Genomic DNA, 20,111 nt, shown 5'->3' with positions numbered 1-20,111 from the left:
TGCACTCGGCGTGTTCACAGCAGCACCAGCCCCCAAAAACGAGGCTAAACTCACGGCTGGGACTCGACCCCGAGCAACGCCGTTACTCGTCAAGTTAATGAGCAAAAGGGAAACCGAAACCCGTTACGCGCCGCGCGGTAAAACAGAGACTGGGGCTGACCTGGAGGTACTGCTGTTGCTGTTGCTTTTCTTGGCCTTTTTGGGTTGTGGTTCCTTGGCTTTGCTTTTCTTGGTGTCTTCCAGCTCTTCCTTCTTTTTGTGCTTCTCCTTCTTCTTCTCCTTCTTGTCTTTCTCCTTTTTCTTTGGTTTGTTCTGCTGCGGCTGGGACAGGGCTGCGAGCTGCTCGTGCACGGCTTTAAGCTGCGAGGCGAGACACACGCAGCCATCAAGATCCTTGTGCCCAGCACCTCCTCTTCTTCCCTATCAACTCCCCCTTTTGCCCAGCACCTCCTCTTCTTCCCTATCAACTCCCCCTTTTGCCCAGCACCTCCTCTTCTTCCCTATTAACTCCCCCTTTTGCCCAGCACCTCCTCCTCTTCCCTATTAACTCCCCCCCCTCCTGCCTAAGCCTTTCTTACCAGTTACTATTAATTAATTAAGTCTGTTCTGGCTTTACATCACACTGTGATTTCTATTAATGCGTTGACCGCTGCAAGAGGAAAGAGGCAACCTCTTTAGGGGCGTTTCTCCCTCCCGCTCGCTTCAGTCAGCGCTAACGATGCTTTAATTACCAGTGCTAATGATGCCCCCAAAGATGTGGGAGATAAGGCTACGGGTTGGAGCAGGGCTCCTTGGGAGGGAGAAGGGCTCGTTGGGCGGGAGAAGGGCTCGTTGGGCGGGAGAAGGGCTCGCTGGGCGGGAGAAGGGCTCGCTGGGCGGGAGAAGGGCTCGCTGGGCGGGAGAAGGGCTCGCTGGGCGGGAGAAGGGCTCGCTGGGCGGGAGAACGGCTCGTTGGGCGGGAGAACGGCTCGTTGGGCGGGAGAACGGCTCGTTGGGCGGGAGAACGGCTCGTTGGGCGGGAGAACGGCTCATTCGCTCCTGGGCTTCCCCTACACTGGGGAAACCCTCACTCCAGCCCATGAGTTCAGGTCCTGCCTGCTCAGAAGGGTCCTGCCTGCTCAGAAGACACCACCCAAGCACAGGCAGCAAATTCCTGCCGTTAGGGACCACCTTGTGTGTCCTACCAGGAACTGGCAGGACCATCCTGAAAAGCACCGAGCCCCTCGCGCTGCCACTTAAAGCTCAGCATCCCGGAGCGCTTCGCAGCCGGTGCTCACCCTCGCACAACTAGAAAGTCTACGGCTTTGAGCAAAGTCCCCGAGGCCACCAAGTTCAAGAAGGTGGCCACGCTGGACACCCTCGAGCCATCAGTACCTGTTCCTGGAGCTCCGCTAGCCGCTGAGCTCGCTCTTCCTCCGAGTCGTCCGATGAGCTGTCGCTGTCGGAGGAGCTATCGCTGCTGCTGTCACTAGACGAAGGGGGAGCCACCTTGGTGGGAGGTGGCACCACCACGGGAGAAGAAGCTGGAATCACAGGTTCTTCTGGTTCATCCGGCATCTTGGCGAAGCGCATCTCGAACACGTCCTGAAAAGAGAGAGGAAGAACAAGGCGAGGTTTGGCAAAGCAGGATCCTGCGAGCGCCGCTGTCGCCTCCGGGGTGTTCCCTGCGGACTTGCGGTCTCTACCCAAGCAACCACCACACCGCGGGTCGCAGACAAGATCAGCTCCTGAAAGCTCCAAGTCTGCTTGGAACTTTGTCTCCAGGATGGTTTTAGGGCGATTCACTGGCAAGAAGGACAGGCCTCGTTTAAAAGCCGCATCGTCCGGGTTCTCGAGATCTTCTACATCTTCTTCTGCAACGGATTCACGCCCAAGGCAGGAATCGCAGCCGCAGCTCCGCGGTTGCAATCTCCTCTTCAGCCTGCCTGGATTTTTTCCCAATCCACGTCCTCTGAAAACCACCTCGATTCAACCCAAACCCTCACGCAAGGACATTTCCCATTATCCTCCAGAGCGAGGGATGCGAAGCCGGTTTAATTCCCGTTACCCCGATGACGTGAAAGTCCTTTTTTCTCCTGAAGCCTGAAGGAAAATCCATTTTTATTTAAACCTAAGACGGGGCAGACAAGGGGAGACCCTGGTTGTACTGAAACCTGGTTGTACCGAAAGCCTGGCTGTATTCCTTGGAGCCTGTTGACTTCATTTGAAGAGTTTTGAGTGTGGATTTTAGTTCCCAGAAGAGGAGCGAGCGCCTCCTGCATCCAAAACCACATTTTTTTTTCTCCCCGAGGTGCCACCTTGCGAAGGGCGAAGCGCTTGCAGACAAAACCGCCGTTTTTTGCATCTCCGACAAGGCGAGACCTGAAAACGGGCTCAATTCACCTGCTTTCAGGCGTTCAGAAGTCAAGCACGCGCTTCTGAGCTTAGCGACTCGCCCCGGGCTCCTTTTGGAGCCCACGAGGCAACCAGCAGCTCCCCGAGGATGACTCAAGTGATGGCGGGAAGGACACCCAAAGGCGGCACGAGGTGTCCACCTCACGCCAAGTCATAAACAACAGAAGCTAATGGCTCCTCCTGCCCCAAGGCTGGACTTTCCGTCTACGGTTAATGTTTGTTTTTTACATTGTCCACGTCCTGCGTGCGCGGCTGTGAACTCAACCCCCCCACCCCCCCGAATTTCTAAAACCCAACAGGTTGAAATATTAACCACGTTCACATTCATATAACCAACTCCTCCAAAATCCTTCAGCACGTCCAACGCCCCGTGACATCAAATCTCATCGCTTGAGCGCGGCAGTGACGTTCTCCTTCCTGAAGGCTTCCAGCTCTTCTAGCTCAGGCTCCTCCTCGTGATTTGAAGGACCCGTTGAGCTGTCGCCTGCCTCCACACACATTATTTTTCCGCCCTCTTTCTCAACCGCGAGCGCTGCTTGACCACATTTCTCCATCCTCAGCCTCCTCCTGCCTTTCTTCAGGGCCTTTTTCCAGCCACAAAGGCTTTTCCAAGTGCTGTAGATGTTGTTTTGGTGCTTCCACCTGCTGGCAGAAATGCTGTTTGACTTCATTTACACGTCCAGGCTCAAATTTCAGGGGAAAGAGCAGAAAAATGCTGGAGGAAAAGGAGAGATTCCCAAGCTCCTCCAGCGACGGAGGCGCACACACGCATTTGTCGCTGATTCACTGCGCTTAATGGTTGTTTACAACCTAATTATTGTTTTCCACGAACCAGAAAGTCTGGTCCTTGATTACCACCAGCAGGCAATGCCACACCAGCGTCTATACTCCATTTCCAAGTTCTCCAGGGTCACAAATCAAACCTTCCTAGGATTTTTTCCTACCTATCTAGCCTTCTCATTAAGAGGAAAGCTAACTGAAAGTTCCCTTGTGTGAAGTTAAAAAGCAATCCATCGATTCGGAAGCTCCCGGGTTATCCAAAGGACCCCCAGGAATCCACCCAGGAATGGCTAAAAGAGAAAACCCTGTGAGTTGACAACGAGCTAATTAATGACTTATTAATCAGGGATTCTTCCTGATACGGTTTGACACCGCTCGGACAACCATTAACCATCAATTTCTTCCACGAGCTGGTGTTAACCCTGAGAATTCAAGAAATCATCATCTTCCGACGCTGAAATGGTAACAAAAGCAGAAAAACGGGTTATTTCAGCAGTCGGTGCTGCCAGGACGGAGCGACACCGCAGCAGGAGCGACCGGGGCTCTTTACGGAGCAAGACGTGGCGCGATTCGTTCATGGGAACTCAAGCCCAAACGTGAATCCTCAGCTTGGTTTCCAAACCTCAGCAGCCTCCAGAAACCTCCTTTTTTCGACATCTGATTTCTGAAATCGGGGAAAGCAAACGGAGAGGAGCCACCCCTGGTCTCACCGCTGGGGAGCGGGATCCAGCGGATTCCGGGGGGATTTCACGGCGGCTCCCGGACGCTCGGTCGGTCTCAAGCACGAGACGAGACGGTGACGAGACGCAGGAGCTCCCCGGCCCCTCGCGGCGTCTCTCCGCGGCTGCGGCGAGCTCCTTCGGCACCCAAAGGGGCTCGTGTCCCCCCCCTAGAACCTCGGCCAGGCGACCCCAGGCCGCAGCTCCGAATTTCCGAGGAATGATGGGATCGAGATGAGTTTTGAGCGCGTGCCTTCAGCCAAGGCGCTTCGCTCGAGACGGGGGGCTCCTTCAGCAGCTACTTCACTGATCACAAACCCTTCGGGAACGGGCGGAAAACTTCACCAAATGAGCAACGGAAGAGGCGACTAAAAAGGCACAAGGAAGCAGGTGCTGTCGCTTAATTCCTTTCTAGGTGTTTTGGGGAGAAAAGGGACATTTTGGAGCCGGGCTTTTCCTTCCTACTCCTTTACCACAGAGGTAAGAGGACACAAAAGAAGGGGGTTAAACAAAATACAGAGTTTAAAGAAGCGGATTGGGCTGAGTCAGCCCACGCCTTGCATCACTTCCACAGCAAAAAGTACCATTTTTTTAACCATCACCCCCCACGCTGGCTTTTTTAAACGTTATTTCACGACTCCGCGGCCCCTCGCGCCAGGAAAATCAGTCAAGAGACGTCGGCATTCACCGACAACCGCGACACCGCGCGTCCTTACCTGCAGCTTCCGCGCCATGGCCACCACCTCGTGATCGGCGGGGTTGTACTTGTAGCAGTTGGAGAACATCAATCGTACGTCCGCCGCGAATTCCTGAGCATCTCGGTATTCCCGGTTCTCCAGTTTAGACTGGAAAGGAGACGGGGAGGGGGAAAGCAACAAAACTCTCCGCTATTAACAGCGCAAACACACCAAAGTCGATCGGTTGCGTTAGTGCAGCCCCGTGGCGCCCACGGGTTTCACCCACCCGTTTTCTCCCTACGTTGGAGCGACTCATTTCGGTGCAAAGAATGACTGATTTTGGCCCAAAGAATGACTGATTTCGGTCCAAAGAATGACTAATTTCGGTCCAAAGAATGACCAACTTTGATCAACAGAACACTTCTGGTCAAAAGAACAACTGATTTTGGTCAAAAGAACAGTTTTGGTCAAAAGAGTGACTCACTTTGGTCTGAAGAATGACTGATTTTGGTCCAAAGAACAACTAATTTTGGTTAAACAAAGGATTGTGGATGGTTTATATAAACCCAGAGCTACCTACAAGCATCCCCAACGACATTCGAAAGAGGACTACGTGCTCTCCAAGCCACCTTCTCGCCGTCTGCGTGGCTGACAGCAGCAAGGGCGGTTTGGATGAAGAACCAGGTGGGGATGCTGTGTTGAAGGCCAGGAGTACGACCCCCGGTTCTGCCTGCCCTCAACCAAGAAGGGCTAACCCTCCACACGCGCCCAAGATCACGCGTCAGCTCAAGAACACGGTGAGCTTTGCTCAGATCCTTCCCCTGGAAGGAAGATCTCAAGAGTTGTCTTAACGGTGGTGGAGGAAGAGAGGACACCAGGATGGAAGAGATGATGTTGTTGATGCAGGGGACGGGATTCAACCATCTCGTCTGCTTTTAACCATCCACCCTTCCTCCAGGAACCAAGCTGGTGTCTCTAGAGCTTGGACCTCCACCCTAGGAAGGCACAGACCTGCTCTACAGCTGCCCGCTCCCGTCCCAAGCCTACATGGAGCTGGGAGGACTGGTGTGGTTGGAGACAGCCTCGGGATGCCCCCTCATCTCCCCCCCCCCGAACGCCGCATCCAGCTGTGGCAACGCCAGCCCAGCCAAGAGAAGCTTCACGCTTCCTTTCTCCCTCCCTGGGAAAGCAGCGTTGAGTTGGACAACTGGAAGAGGGAGAAGGCTCAACAGCTGTCCCGGCAACGGCTGCCAAGGGTGACCTCAGACGCGCGGCCCCGCCAGACAGTTGGGCAGCGAGACGTACAGGCAGCGACGGACGTGCAAGACCTAACGCTCATCGCCGGCCAGCCCGGCGGGAGAAAGCCAAGACGTGAATTTGGCGTCCCCGAGGTTTGGCCCACCGAGACCCTACGTGTCCGAGCCGCCACGACGAAGGAAGAGCCGTGACGCTCGTTGGCTTCGGCCCTGGCGTGTAACCTCGGCACGGCGCGGGCCGGGGAAGGGAAAACGGACGCCTCTGGTTTTAAAACGCAGGGCCAAAGCGGGCGAAGGAGGGGTCAGAGCCGAGCGCCAACCGCTCGCGCGCGAGCTCGTCCCGTTGCTAAAAAGCTGAAGACTTGTAAATAACGAACGAAGGCTTTAAGGCTTCGAAATCATGAATTAACGCTTGATAACCCCGAAGGTCTTCTAAATAAGGAGCTGAGGTTTCCTAGCGAAAAAGTTAAGGCTTCTAACTCGTGAATTAACACTTCCAGGGGAAACGCGGATGACTTCCCAGTCGCTTTTCACAATTAAACAGCTCCAGTAAATTAAGGTTTCACGGGGAAGCGCGGACGAATTTGCTGCTGCTCTTTTAAAACGAAGCCGGGTTAAACCAGAGGGAACTGCCTGTGTGTAACAGAGGGTCGGTTTAGACAGACAACTTCGGGAAGACGGGCCTTTATTTGAAAAAGGATGGAAAACGGGTCTTTTTAAATCAAATCTCCTTATTCTGGGAATTGATGCTCTCTGGGGCCATCTCCTGGGCTAAAAAAAAATAAAAGAGCAGCTTCAGACCGTAATGGAAATTTTCTATAAAAAGCGTTTCCCAAGAGCCCTTCGGGAAGGATGCGGCTTGTTTGTTTGTTCCCAAATGTCACGGTAACAGCAAGAGGAGAAGAGAGACCGAACGTCCCCGAAGCCCACGGCCCGACGCCATCTGGCAGACGCCCGACGGCCCCCGGGGCGCACGCGCGGGGAGAAAATCATCTCTTTTTTTTTTTTTTTCTCTGCTCAGACCCCGACCTCCCCCCTCCTGTAAAGCTGAGCTTACTTTGATTGTGCTCAGATCCATGGGATGTTTAATGATATCGCAATAATCGTGCAGTCCCAGCGCTTCCACATCCACAGGTTTGTAGAAGGGCCAGGCGTAGGCAGCGTGTTTCTTGGCGAACATCTCTTTGATGATCCCGCTGCAGTATTTTAACTGCTCGGATATTTTGCTACTCTTTTCTACCATGTGTTGTTGAGAGTCTGGAACGTCCTTCTTTGGAGGCTTCACCGGGCGGCTGCTTTCCCGGCGGGGACCCAGCTTGGCGGACTTGGGTTCGGCGGGCAGCGATGACGATTCATGAATTGGGTCGATGGTCGTGGGCGTCGTGGTGTCTGCTTTCCTCTTCACCCCTTTTTTTGTCTGTAACCGAGCAAACGCAGCAACGTTACCTTCGGCATCGCGCTCGCGGCTTCGACCGAGCCGCCCTTCTTGTAGCGCTGACTCAGGTTCGCCATCGCTGGCGACCCACGCCTCACGGCAACGCTACGAGAAGGACGCTGGAAGCCCTTCCAAAAATACGCAGATACTGTCGGTCTGTACCGAGCTCTACAGAAAATCCGACGGTTTATCTCTGTCGTACCAGCGAAGGTCAAGGGCACGAGTGAAGATTTTCTTCCCGAGTCACATAAAGCTCAGGGAAGGAAAGTTTCAAAGAGGATGAACGGGGTCTCCACACAATCCTGGGTGGAATTCATCATGTCAACCCGTCTCAGAGAGCGTCACTGCTCTTTCCTACTCAACGGAGAGCAAGAAGTGTTCTCAAACTATGAATTTTTGGCCCAAACTGCAGCCGTTCACCTTAAAATCAGACTCCGGCAGCAAAGCAATGGGCGACCACTTGACCAACCGCGGCGTAGAGACGCCGCGAAGACAACCACGCCGCCACGCTGAGATAATTCAGGGATCACTCACCTTCACGGGCTGGGCGGGTGTTGGGATAACGGGCGGGTGAGGCTGGATGGGCTGGGGAGCCGGGGCCGGCGGCGCGGGGGCCTGGGGAGCGGGCGGAGGCGGGGCGGGAGGTTGCGGAGGCACCATCGTCATGACCGGGGTCTGGACGATGAGGTCGGGGGTGACGGAAGGAAAGGAATGAGTCGTCTGCACCGACTGGAGGTTTTGCTGCGGCGGCTGCGGCGGCGCCGGGGACGAGGCTTGGGTGGCGTTCGGTACCGTGGATGATCCTGGTTTGGAGGTCACTGCCAAGAGGAAAGAAAGAAAAGTTGTTTCTCCCTTCAAACCCAGTTGTTTTAACGGGAAAGGCAATTAATGTTTCGTAACAATGCCGCTCACGGCGCGCTCCTTGTTAGGTAATTAGTACCTGGCAGTTCCCCTTCTTGAGCAACCAGTCGGGCACAAACACTCGCCACGTTTTCCTTCCTGAGGATCATTTCCACGGCTCGCTAGGCGAAACGGTGACGAAACCCAGGACCCGACCATACCAAAACCTCTCCAGAAAAGACCTGGTTTCCCTCCCTTGAACACCTTCTCACAGAGGCACAACCCCCGTCGCCGATGGGCTCGGCCTCGGCCAGCGGCGGGTCCCTCTCGGAGCCGCTGGCACTGGCTGTACCGGACACGGGGGACACTTCCAGCGGCTTCTCACAGAAGCCACCCCTGTAACCCCCCCCGTTACCAAAACCTTGCCACGCAAACCCATTGCACAAGAACAAATGAGGGAAGACTCAGGGGATTTGGTAAATATTCCTGCTCTGACTTTGCCCTCGCTGTCCGGGTGATGGCAGCACAGAAAGGGTTTTCCCTTCCAACAGCAACCGAGGACGTTCGCCAGCAACTACCCGAGTCCGACGTCTTCTCTGTTACCCCAACAACTGCTCCCCAAACCCTCCGAGGGGCGGCCCTCGAGCTCCCTGGACATCTCCTGCTGATTTTCCAGTAAACCTCAATCCCACCCGTTGGGATCCCAGTACCACCAGTCCGAGGCCGAGAGGAGAAGGGACGCGAGGAGTCCCAGCTCTCCGGAAGGCTCGCAGGCCATAAATAGGGCCGGAGCCTCTTTTTCTTGGTGACACAAGCTCGGGGACGCTCCTGCACGGGACGTTTTCCTCGGTATCACACAGCATTTGGGTTAAAAGAGTGAGAATGAGACAAGATCCAGACGAGAGAGTTTTAAATCTAAGAAGGGGATCTCGAAAGCGCCTGATGAGGTGCTGCTGAGATCAAGCTACGGCTGGGATGCTCTCCACCCTCCGATGGCACTGCCAAAGGGTTGGTATCCCCAAAAATGAGCTAACGGATTCCTCGAGGTATAAATAAAAAAGTTTAAGGGATCAAGAGCACAAACACAGAACCCTTTTTACCCGTTTCTAACCTTAAACTGGGTTCAAACCGCCATATCTCAACTTTATGCAGCGCCTGAAGCGCGCAGGGTAGTATCTCAGCCCCAGAAAAGAGCAAGGCACGGCAAATTAATCGGTCTGGCCACAAGAAAAAAAAAAAAAAGGGGATTTTGGTCAGGTCTGCACAAAGCAAATTCATCTGCGGGGAGCGGCGTTCCGCCTCGCTTGGGGCGACGCGCCCTTTCGACGGACGGTACCTCGCCCGGCATCATTATCTATCCCCAATCATCGCAGAATTAATAAATGAGGTGTGGAAACCGTAACATGAGGGAGTTCCACGGAGGACAGCGGTGGGCTGCGACGCTGGGACGCATTTTCAGACCCTCTCGGCACCCGGGTTCCCCCGTCGGTCTGTAGCCGTCACGTTGCCAGCGGCTCCCTCTGGCGTCACCGACGCTTTTCTGACGCAACGCAGCTTTTTCACGGCACCGGGAGGCCGAGAAAAGCAGCTGGGAAACTCGAAGAGCTCTGACACAACAGAGCTGGTGTCGACTTAGCAGCTGTACTTGACCCTCGAGGGAGATTTCACCATCTCGGCTCGCCGGCAGCAGCAATCAAACACTTTTACTGTCGCTCTCTCCGTGGAAAAGCCAGGAATGACCACGTTTCACCGGCACCACGTGCCGTAGCTGTGCTGTACGCACCGCGGTCTGCCCCCCAGCACTCCTCCTCCCCCAAAAACGATGCCCAGAAGCCACGAACGAGGGACTCCCGAGGCCTGACCTACCCCTGCCTTTCACCAGGGAGAGTCTCGCGCAGGTCAGGGCAAGAGCACGAGGCAGCCGCTCTCCTTCCCGCCCCGTTTCAGACACTCCACGCCACAAAGCGAGGCGCTGAGAACACCGACGACCGCGGCCGTCCCATGGAAGGACGGCTGGGTTTAATTAACACCCCAATTACGCAGGAAAAGCCCCAGGGGTGCGGGGCCTGCGGTCCAGACGCCGCCGCGTGAAGTCGAGCGCGGCTTCCCGGCGCACGAGCGAGCGTCCTACCTGCTTCCTTCCTCGCGCGTCCTCTTCCTTTCGTCTGGGCTATAACGATTTCCGTTTCCTCCTGGGTCATTTCGGAGATTTTCTGCAGGAAAAGCTTTTCTAGAGCTTCTGCCATTAAGACTATGTCATCCCCTGGCTGGAGGGGAAAAAAAAAACAACAATAAATTAGGCGAGGCACATATGGAAATAGATGCTTTTATATAAATATATGTAGAAAATTTCTGGAAACGCTTCCAGAGCGAGGAGTTTGTATCTTCACCCTCCTCAGCGCGGCTGTTCCCTCGGCGGTGCAGCGGAACGGCGCGCGGGATGCTGTCCCGAGCCCCGAGTACGCGACAAACCCCGGCCCTCGAGCTCTTTGATTTTAAAGGTAAAACCAGGTGAGGGGCAGGGACATCACCGAGGAGACGTATTGGAGGAGAAACCCCCACGAGGTGCCACCTAGAGAGGGTGAGATCTTCCACCCAGCGTGGGAAGAGGCAAGAGATAACGAAGGTTTAAAGCTGTTTTGTGGACAGTAATAAAATCTGTCGGAGAGGGAAGAGCAGGCAGCAACAGAACCGGAGTCCGGGCTGATGGGAAGGTGATAAACCAACGGCCGCCGCGGTCACGGCACGGTGACACCACGAGGAGGCAGCTCCGGCTCCGCCATCGGCACGAGGATGGCTAAAACCGCGCCTGCCCATCGGACGGCGCCCACCAACCCGCCCGGCTGACGGCCCGCAGGCTCCGCGAGCTCCACGGAGACGTTTCTTCAGCTCAGATGCTTGTCTGCCCCCCAGCCTGGAGGAGACCAGCGAGGAGGAGACCAGTGAAGATCAGGGAGGACAGGAGAGATGAGGGAGAAAGCTGGCAGGGGGAAGACCCTGCGGCGGGAGAAGACTTCAAGGCGTACGCGAGCACCCTGAAGCTAAGAGCCCACCCGCGCTCGAGTTGCATCGTGCCGGCTCAAACCAGAAAGCGCAACGGCCAAGATGGTTTGGAAGGACCCAAACTGATTTGGACCCAACTAGAAAGGGCTTGTGCAACGCTTCCGAGAGGAGGAGGAACAAAAAAAAGGTCAAAGCACGTGAGGGTGAAGCAGCGGGGACAGAGAGAAAAGGCCAGTGAGGGCAGAAACCGAACGGGAACCAAAACACCGGTGGGAAAGGCGGAGGGGTCAGGCGAGGAAGCGGCTGGAGGGCGGGCTGAGGCTCTGCCCACGCCTCGCCGACCTCGAGGACGGCAGGAAACCCTCCGTCTGTGAGAAGGGCAAAGACAACCAGCGAGAGCCTTGCGCTCAGCACGGCCTGGTACCACCTCCGAGAACCTTCGCCGACAACCCGAGCTCCACCGCCGCCGGGTTTTGGCCGACACAGGCCCCCTGCCCCCCCACCGCTGTGTGTGGAAATGCCCCGGGACGCTCCTCCTCCCTCCAGATGTTTCTTCCTGCAAGCCAGACAGTTGCACAACTGTCCATAAAACTTTTCAGGATGTTTCTCGCTCTCTGGAGAGGAATCTTCTACAACGAGGTCAGGGTCCGGCACGACACACTCAACGTTGCTCCGTCTATCCCTGGGTTTTCTTCCCTATCAGAGTTTCAAACCAGCCTTAAATCGGCTTCTTAACAAAGCCAGAGACAAGACGAAGCCCAGCTCTACTGCTCAAGCATTCATTCGGCAACGTCCGTGGCTCTGCTCAAGTCAGACCCTAAGAAAATCTTCAAAATTTCCTTTTAAGAAAAAAAAGAGCGAGCAGAACCTAGCCTAGACTGGAGACATCTGCCGATAACCCCACCGGGAGGGAAGGCTGCTCAGCCAACCCCACCCGAGCTCCCATCGGTTTCATCCCGTTCGTTTTCCTAACGAAGCTGAGCTCCGCAGCTTGTCGGACCGTTCCAGCAAGCGTCGCCTGCATTTCCAACGAGGCCACGGAAGATTTCCCTTGGAAAAAGGCAGATTCGGGAACTTTTCATACCTTATTGTAGATGTAGCAGTTTGTAAACATCGTGTTAAAATCCTGGATACATTCTTGAGCGTTCCAGTAGTAGTTATTCTCCAAGCGTTTCTTTATTGTTCCCATATCCATCGGAGTTTTAATTATCTTATAATAATCCTGTGGAGGGCAAAGAGGGAGAGGTCAGGGTGGGAATGAAATCATCCCCCAAGTTCCAGGACCAGGGTTCCTCCATCTCATTCCCAGACCCACCTGAGTGAGACCTTCCAAGCCCAGAGATACTGCGCTTTGTCCCCATCAGCCTCTCAGTCGGGATTTTTAACCAAACACCAGGACAAACCTTAGCTAGAAGAGTAATTTAAGCCCCAAATCTCCCCAGTTCTGGGGTTTTGGTTGGTAACGGTGCCGAGGGATTCCTAAAAACGTGGTGGGAAACGAATGACCCTTCGCAGGAGGTGACAGGTTTGACACAGCGACATGAGAAGCGGGGAAATCAGATTTAGGACAGGCCTTGAAATGCATCTGGATTAACAGAAAAGCAGCTGTTTCTATTTTTAAATATAACGTTTAAGAGAAAAGAAAGGGCTGGAAGCGCCGTGGCTCTAGATCCGGCGCTCCCCACGTGCAGCAGGGAGCTCGCTCCTGCCGGGAAGAAATGAAATAGCCTAATGCCTGGGTAATAAACGGGATGTTCTGAGCTACTGCATCTTCAAGGTGTCGTCCAACCATGAACCCAGCCCCACACTGAACCAGGTCCCTCAGCACCACGTCTACACGTCTTCTGGACCCCTCTGGGGATGGGGAGTCCACCCCTTCCCTGGGCGGCCTGTGCCAGGGCTGGGCAACCCTTTGGGGGAAGAAATTTTCCCCAACATCCAACCTAAACCTCCCCTTGCGGCCATTCCCTCCCATCCTGTCACCTGAGAGCAGAGACCGACCCCCACCTCGCTCCAACCTCCGCTCAGGCAGCTGCGGAGCACGATGAGGTCTCCCCTCAGCCTCCTCCTCTCCAGACCAACCACCCCAGCTCCCTCAGCCTCCTCCTCTCCAGACCAACCACCCCAGCTCCCTCAGCCTCCTCCTCTCCAGACTAAACCACCCCAGGTCCCTCAGCCTCCTCCTCTCCAGACCAACCACCCCAGCTCCCTCAGCCTCCTCCTCTCCAGACCCCTCACCAGCTCCGCTGCCCTTCTCTGGACCCGCTCCAGCACCTCAGTGTCCTCCTTGCAGCGAGGCGCCCCAAACCGCACCCACATTCGAGGGGCGGCCTCACCCGCACCGAGCACAGGGGCACGGTCACCCCCCCCGGCTCCTGCTGGCCACGCTGTGGCTGACACAGGCCAGGAGGCTGTCGGCCTTCGTGGCCACCTGGGCACGCTGCCGGCTCCCGTTCGGCGGCCGTCGACCAGCCCCCCCGGGGCCTTTCCCCCGGGCAGCGTTCCCTGCCCGGCCTGCGGCGCTGCGTGGGGCCGGGGGGACCCGAGGGCAGGACCCGGCGCTTGGCCTTGGTGACCTCGGCCCGTGGATCCCGCCTGGCCAGACCCCTCCGCAGCGCCCTCCTGCCCTCAACCCCCCCCCCAGCTGGGTGTCACCTGCCAGCTGACCGGGGGGCACCCGAACCCCTCCATTGACTGCCAACGGACGGAACGACCCGGGTGCTCCCGACGGCGCGGGAAGCGCCGCCGCCCTCGGATGCTCCGGGAAAGGCTCCGAGTGTTTTCGCCTCCAACAAAGGCGCCGAGGAAGCGGGGGGAGCAGGCGAGGGGGGCACCGAAACGCAGGCTGGGGTGCGAGCAGCGGCAAGGCGGAGGCGAGCCGAGGGCTGGTTCGCTTCATCGCCCTGATTGTTAAGGACTGCTGGCGCTGAGCGACGTTTAGCGCCTGGTAAGTTCTGGTGCTTCGTAACTGGTGATTAATTATTTCTGGTGCCTCCTAAGTTTTGGCGCTTACTTTTTGGTGCCTCCTAAGTTTTGGCGCTTAATTTTTGGTGCCTCCTAAGTTTTGGCGCTTACTTTTTGGTGCCTCCTAAGTTTTGGAGCTTAATTTTTGGTGCCTCCTAAGTTTTGGAGCTTAATTTTTGGTGCCTCCTAAGTTTTGGCGCTTAATTTTTGGTGCCTCCTAAGTTTTGGCGCTTAATTTTTGGTGCCTCCTAAGTTTTGGCGCTTGATTTTTGGTGCTTCCTAAGTTTTGGCGCTTAATAATTTGTGGTGCTTAATAATTTCTGGTGCTTCACTTTCGGTGCTTGCTAAGTTTTGGGGCTTAATTTTTGGTGCTTAGCAATTTTTGGTCCTTAATTTCTGGTGCTTAATAATTTCTGGTGTTTAGTAATTGGTGCTTAATAATTTCTGGTGCTCGGCTGGGGGACAGAGGACGCAGACTCGCCCTCCCTGACACCTGACCTGTTATCCCTACTTCCTTCTCCGCGTCCCGGTGGAACGGGAGGGTGGTAAAAGGCAAAGCAGGGGCTGAACCGCTGGAGGTTCCTCCTCGTGTGTGTATCTTCTGAACGATCACAGAATCACTTAGGTTGGAAAAGACTCTTAAGATATCAAGCCCAACCGTTACATCATCAAGTCCAACTGTCACATCAAGTCTAACTGTCAGATCATCAAGCCCAACCGTTAGATCATGGAGCCCAACCATTAGATCATGGAGCCCAACTGTCAGACCATCGAGCCCAACCGTTAAATCATCGAGCCCAACCGTCAGACCATCGAGCCCAACCGTTAAATCATCGAGCCCAACCGTCAGACCATCGAGCCCAACCGTTAAATCATCGAGCCCAACCGTCAGACCATCGAGCCCAACCGTTAAATCATCGAGCCCAACCGTCAGACCATCGAGCCCAACCGTTAAATCATCGAGCCCAACCGTCAAATCATCGAGCCCAACCGTCAGACCATCGAGCCCAACCGTCAGACCATCGAGCCCAACCGTTAAATCATCGAGCCCAACCGTCAGACCATCGAGCCCAACCGTTAAATCATCGAGCCCAACCGTCAGACCATCGAGCCCAACCGTTAAATCATCGAGCCCAACCGTCAAATCATCGAGCCCAACCGTTAAATCATCGAGCCCAACCATCAGACCATCGAGCCCAACCGCCAGACCACCGAGCCGAACCACTAAAGACCGATTCCACGATTTCAGGAGAAGGGCGGACGCAGGCGCCAGCCCCAAACTTCTCGCTCCTTCCGCCGAGAACCATCGCCTGGTCTCCCGACCTCTACTTACAGGGAGGTTCAGCTTGACGGCATCCACGGGCTGCTGGAAAGGCCACGCAAACTGGTGCTTCCATAGTGTCTTCAGCACCACCTTGAGCAGATACTGCAGCTGGTTGGTCTGTCGCTTGGGTTTGTTGGGGTTGGAGGTCTCCGGCGGAGGGGGATTAACGCCTACAGCGCTGCCTTGTTGGGGTTGAGCCTGGGACTGCGTCGTAGACATTTGGGTGGTCTCTAGTCCATCCCCCATGACCGGCAAATTTCTCAGTCTCGTTCCAGGGCCGCTCTCCGCCGACATGCTATTGATCCCATTGCATTCCTCACCGGACACCCTGCAAGACAAGGAGAGGGGAGAGGAGGTCAACTCCAACACCAGCTTTCGGGACAAGGCGCTGCTTAAAAATAAACCGGCCGCCCTCTGCCAGACTAGCTCGGGCAACTACACCCTGACCCCGCTCAGCGACAGCGTCGTGTCGTCCCGATGGCGTCAGCACCGCCAGGCACCAAAGGATATTCCGAGGCAACCCGCTGCCTCTTCCACGCCGGGCGTCGGCGTTGCCTCCCCGCTCCCTAGCGAGCCTGAGTTTTATCCCTGTTCTGGCCTAATCTGGTCAAGGAGGACTCCAATGGTCTCGTGGAGCCTTCGCTGCCTCCAAACGAGGCTCTAACGAGCAAAACGCTGCCGGCTCTCGGCAGGTACCAGCCGTTCGGCTCCAGGGCTGGGTTTGCCAGCACCAGGAAGAGAAGCTGAGTTGGCGTTGGCCAACTTTCAGCTCCAGCTAAAGGAGCGTGGGGGTTACAGAGTTCTCTCCTTCCAGCTCCTCGGCAGTCCTCCCCCCAGCCCCACGGGCCAGCTCATCTCAATTTCATGCCAAAGTCTGTCTTTTAGGGGAAGGCTGCGCTTCCACGGCACGCTCTGGCTGAACCACGGAGGGGACAGACCCACGTTTAAGCCACGCTATGTGCTTTTGGTAGATGGTTTAGGTAGGCAATAACTTTTGGTAGGTAATTTAGGTAGATAATCTTCAGGTGCATAATAACTGTAGGCAGACGATTTAGGTGGACAATTTAGGTAGAAAATTCAGGTAGATAATCTCTAGGTAGATAATCTCTCAGTAGATCATCGAGGTGGATAATAACTTTAGGTAGCTAATTTAAGGAGATACACTTTAGGTAGGTAACTCAGACAATCTCTAGGCAGATGATCCCTAGGTAGGTGATCTCCAGGCCAATAATCTTTAGGTAAATGACCTAGGTAGATCATTTAGGTAGATCACCTTTAGGTGGCTAATTTAAATACCATTCCGAAGCCCAAAAACTTGGGAAAAAAGGCCTTTCTGCTGAGCCTACGGACTTCTCCCAGGGCTCTCCAGACCACACGCAGCCCCTCCGCCTCCTTAAGCTGCAGCTGCGTGACGGGGCTGCCACCGAGCCAGGACCAGCCGCTGGGAACCGGCGGCTTCGCCACCCCCACGCGGCGAATCCCCACCCTCGCCGGGCGTGTGGGACCTTCCTCGTGTAAAGCCACCCCCCGTGACGTGCGTCCTTCCTCTAATTTAACGCTGAGCGCAGTTACGCTTAAGACACGCAGCTATTAATTAGAGAAGACCACGAGATCAATTAAGAGCCTCGTTATTCACCAGTTTTGAGCAACACCCGGGGGAAAGGGAGGAAGAAAACGTCTCCCATCCCTCCACTCGTGGGGTAATCGAGGGCTTTCTCGGCTGGGGCAGAACTGGTTTGGTTTAGGCCGGCCAGCCCTGCATGAACTGGAAAAACCCCCGCTGGGCGTCGAGGCGTTAAGCTCGTCGGAGCAAACCTCTGCACGTGCCCTCGGCCTCGAGTCGGCGCAGGAGCACGTCCAGGTACGTCCGTGCTCCCGACAAGCATCTGGCCCCAGGTCTGGGGTGGTGTTCCGAGGCCGGGGCGCAGCGCCGTGTCTCTGGCCGTGGTCTGGAAGCGCAGACGTGGGCTCCGCACGTGCCGCAGCGAGGGACGAGGAGCCAGAGAGACGAAGCGTCTGCGCCGTTTGACCTGCCGCCTCCCTCGACTGCTTCCGAGTCCCCGGAAAACCTCAGCCCGCCTTGAAGCCCTGCCCAAAGTCTGCGGCCCATTGCTTTGACTGGCCTGAGACTAACACCGACCGCCTAACACGCCGGGGCAACATCAGGTTTCGGTCTTTAGGTGATGGGGTTTAACTTTTCAGGGCTCCGAGCATCGCTCGGGCGGCAAGGTCGCTGCCGGGATACAGGAGTATCACGTCCAGAGAGCTGCGAGCTCAGCTGCCCTGCGAAACCTCTCTGCTCCCAGCTTTCCCTTCGCTCCTGCTTTCCCCGCCCCCTCAGCAGGGGAGATCGGCTCAACCCCCCGCACGATTCGGAGGCGATCTGGATTTCCCTCTCTCGCAAAATTCCTTGAATTTCGCTGCGGGTGCTGCCGATTCCTCTAGCTCACGCGTTACAGGGAAGCTCTCGATAGAACTGTCCGTGGCCAAGCAAAAGGAATCTTCTTTACTCACTGCAAGGGGCTACATTACCTTGTAGGATACATGGCCATATAATTTTGCCCCAGAAAATGACGCAGAGTCAGAAGTTGCTTGGCTTGTCCATCTATCTTCCGTGGCTTCAGGCACAAATGCCTTTAGACACCGTATCTGATGAAACAAACAAAGCAATTAATCTGAGGCATCGACCCACGGCACCCGAAACGACGGCGACCTCCCGGCGAACGCCGTCGTTCGCAACGTCCACGGCCAGCCCAGCGCAGCCACGGAGCCCGCGGCCACCCGCGGCCGCGCGACGCCTACGGCAGAACGGGGAACTGGCACCGGCAGGTTTCCACCTCCAGGGCAAGGTCCTTCCTGAAATTCATCGTTTCAAGGACCGCGACCCACCGATTTCCTCCTGCTCCCTCTCAGCACAATAGCTCGCCCGGAGCCAGCGGCAGGAGGAAGCCAAGGAGGCGTTATTTTTTTTAAAAAAAGAAGGGAAAATATTTCATCATCTGTTTAATTTCTTCCCCTTCCACTTAAAAGCGGAGGCTCTGACCACCCGTCCGGGCGGCTACGCATTAGATCACATTTACCCTTTTATTTTCACTCGCTGATGGATCCCGTATCTTCTTCCCAGGGATCCCACCAGTCTCCTCTTGGCTTTTCAAATTCACCTTTTTTTCTAAGGGATTAGTTAAAACCACACCAATTTACACAGTTGTTCTCCTCTCTCCCCCAATAAAAGGACACTTTGAGTCTCTCCCCCACCCTGGCAGTCCCCTTACGGCTCCTCTCTTATATTATCGTGCCACCCGTGTGCCAAAACCTCAGAAAAGAACCAGAAAACTTCAATTTTTAATAGAAACAGCCCGTCTCGATGGGCCAGGGGTTCAGCTGAAGGCAAGCGCGGCCCCGAGCAGCATCGCCCCACCGCAGCCTCACCAGCAACGGGGCTGTCACCGCGCCCGGGGCCTTCCCGGGGAAAAAAACCCGTTATCGGTAGGGAGAAACTTCCCTGAGACGGAGGAGAAACGTCGGGGAGATCAAAGAAACGGCGTTTGGTGGATTTGTGTCTCCTCGGGTGTTAAACATCAGCAAAAAGACCCAAAACCGCTGCAGGGTGGGGAACGTAAAGCCAGAAGTTACCGGTGTAATCTCTAATCTGTGCCACCGGCTGCCCCACGGGTGCCGCGTTCGGGCTTTCTTAACCCCCAAGTGCTCCGGGTGGGTTTGCCCGACCTAGGTTAGATCCCTAATCTGGATTAGATCAGGTCAGAAGTCGAATCTGTGCTATAGATTGGGCTACAGGTGTTTCCTTAACCTATAGATCACAGACGGTGCTACCTTCGGGTTTCCTTAATCTAATCTACATTCTAGACTGGAAATCTAATCTCTGTTAGATCAGAAATCTAAACCGCATTATGGATCGCGCTATGCTGGGGTTTTCTTAATCTAATCTGCATTCAAAATGAGAAATCTCACCTCTTTTAGACTAGAAATCTAAGCTGCATCATAGACGGTGCTACAGGTCGTGCTGCAGAGCACGCTACGCCCATTTTCTTAATTCTTTAGGCTGAAGAAAACCCCAGCACAGCACCACTTTCATCTACAGGTAAGAAAATAACGAAGAAGAAGAAAATAATTAATCTGTAGACGAAGAAAACCCGCACGGAGCAGCCTGGGTGACCACGACGCCTTCGTTAACCTCGCCGCTAAGAGCCAGACCGACGCGCCCTTCGCGGTCGGCGGAGGACGACGGCGGCAAAGGGGGAAATTCAGGAAAGACTCGATCACCGTGACCCACGTTCAGGCGCCGTGAGACGCGGGAGGACGGACCCCGCTGGGACGGTGCCCATCGCAGCGAGGCTCAGGCTCACGGGACCTCGCTCCCCGCGCTTGGCCGGATCCTCGGGGTTTTAACGCCAACAAAAATCCCGCTTTTTTGTTCCCCCGGGCAGGAAGGGAAAGGGCTGTAACGTGGCCTGGAGCCGGCAGCGGGAACCGCCAGGCCAGGAGGAAGAGCCCAAGACCTGCGAAGGGCCTCTCCTACCGCTGGGCGACGGGGAGCAGAGATATCGGGGGGGAAAAATGGAGAAACGGGTCTGGAAAATTCACCTGGAAAAGCCACCCTGAACGCTCCTCCTCCCTTGCCCCAGCCTAAATACAAAGATTAAGGAATTAATCTTGGAAACCCCCCCGCCCCGAGAAATGAGCGTTGCCAAGTAATTTTTG

General features: G+C 55.5%; 1 protein-coding gene across 1 annotated transcript in view; it reads right to left on the bottom strand.

Annotated features, from left to right (window-relative positions):
* BRD4 (bromodomain containing 4) overlaps positions 1–20,111 on the bottom strand; it is a 67,113-nt gene that overhangs the window by 24,137 nt on the left and 22,865 nt on the right. Inside the window, exons 3-11 of the mRNA XM_086478868.1 lie at positions 17,925–18,041; positions 15,402–15,720; positions 12,189–12,326; positions 10,233–10,368; positions 7,796–8,079; positions 6,884–7,243; positions 4,610–4,738; positions 1,375–1,584; positions 161–360 (exon numbers count right to left, since the gene is read on the bottom strand). Coding sequence (XP_086334994.1) covers positions 161–360; positions 1,375–1,584; positions 4,610–4,738; positions 6,884–7,243; positions 7,796–8,079; positions 10,233–10,368; positions 12,189–12,326; positions 15,402–15,720; positions 17,925–17,944 — 1,796 coding nt within the window. The 5' untranslated portion in view covers positions 17,945–18,041. The remainder of the gene's footprint in view (positions 1–160; positions 361–1,374; positions 1,585–4,609; positions 4,739–6,883; positions 7,244–7,795; positions 8,080–10,232; positions 10,369–12,188; positions 12,327–15,401; positions 15,721–17,924; positions 18,042–20,111) is intronic.

The sequence above is a fragment of the Leptosomus discolor genome, chromosome 28, assembly GCF_034619465.1.
Source record: "Leptosomus discolor isolate bLepDis1 chromosome 28, bLepDis1.hap2, whole genome shotgun sequence".
In the NCBI taxonomy this organism is placed as follows: domain Eukaryota; kingdom Metazoa; phylum Chordata; class Aves; order Leptosomiformes; family Leptosomidae; genus Leptosomus; species Leptosomus discolor.
The sequence above is the reverse complement of the archived record's forward strand: the minus strand, read 5'-3'. Positions and strand labels throughout refer to the sequence as shown.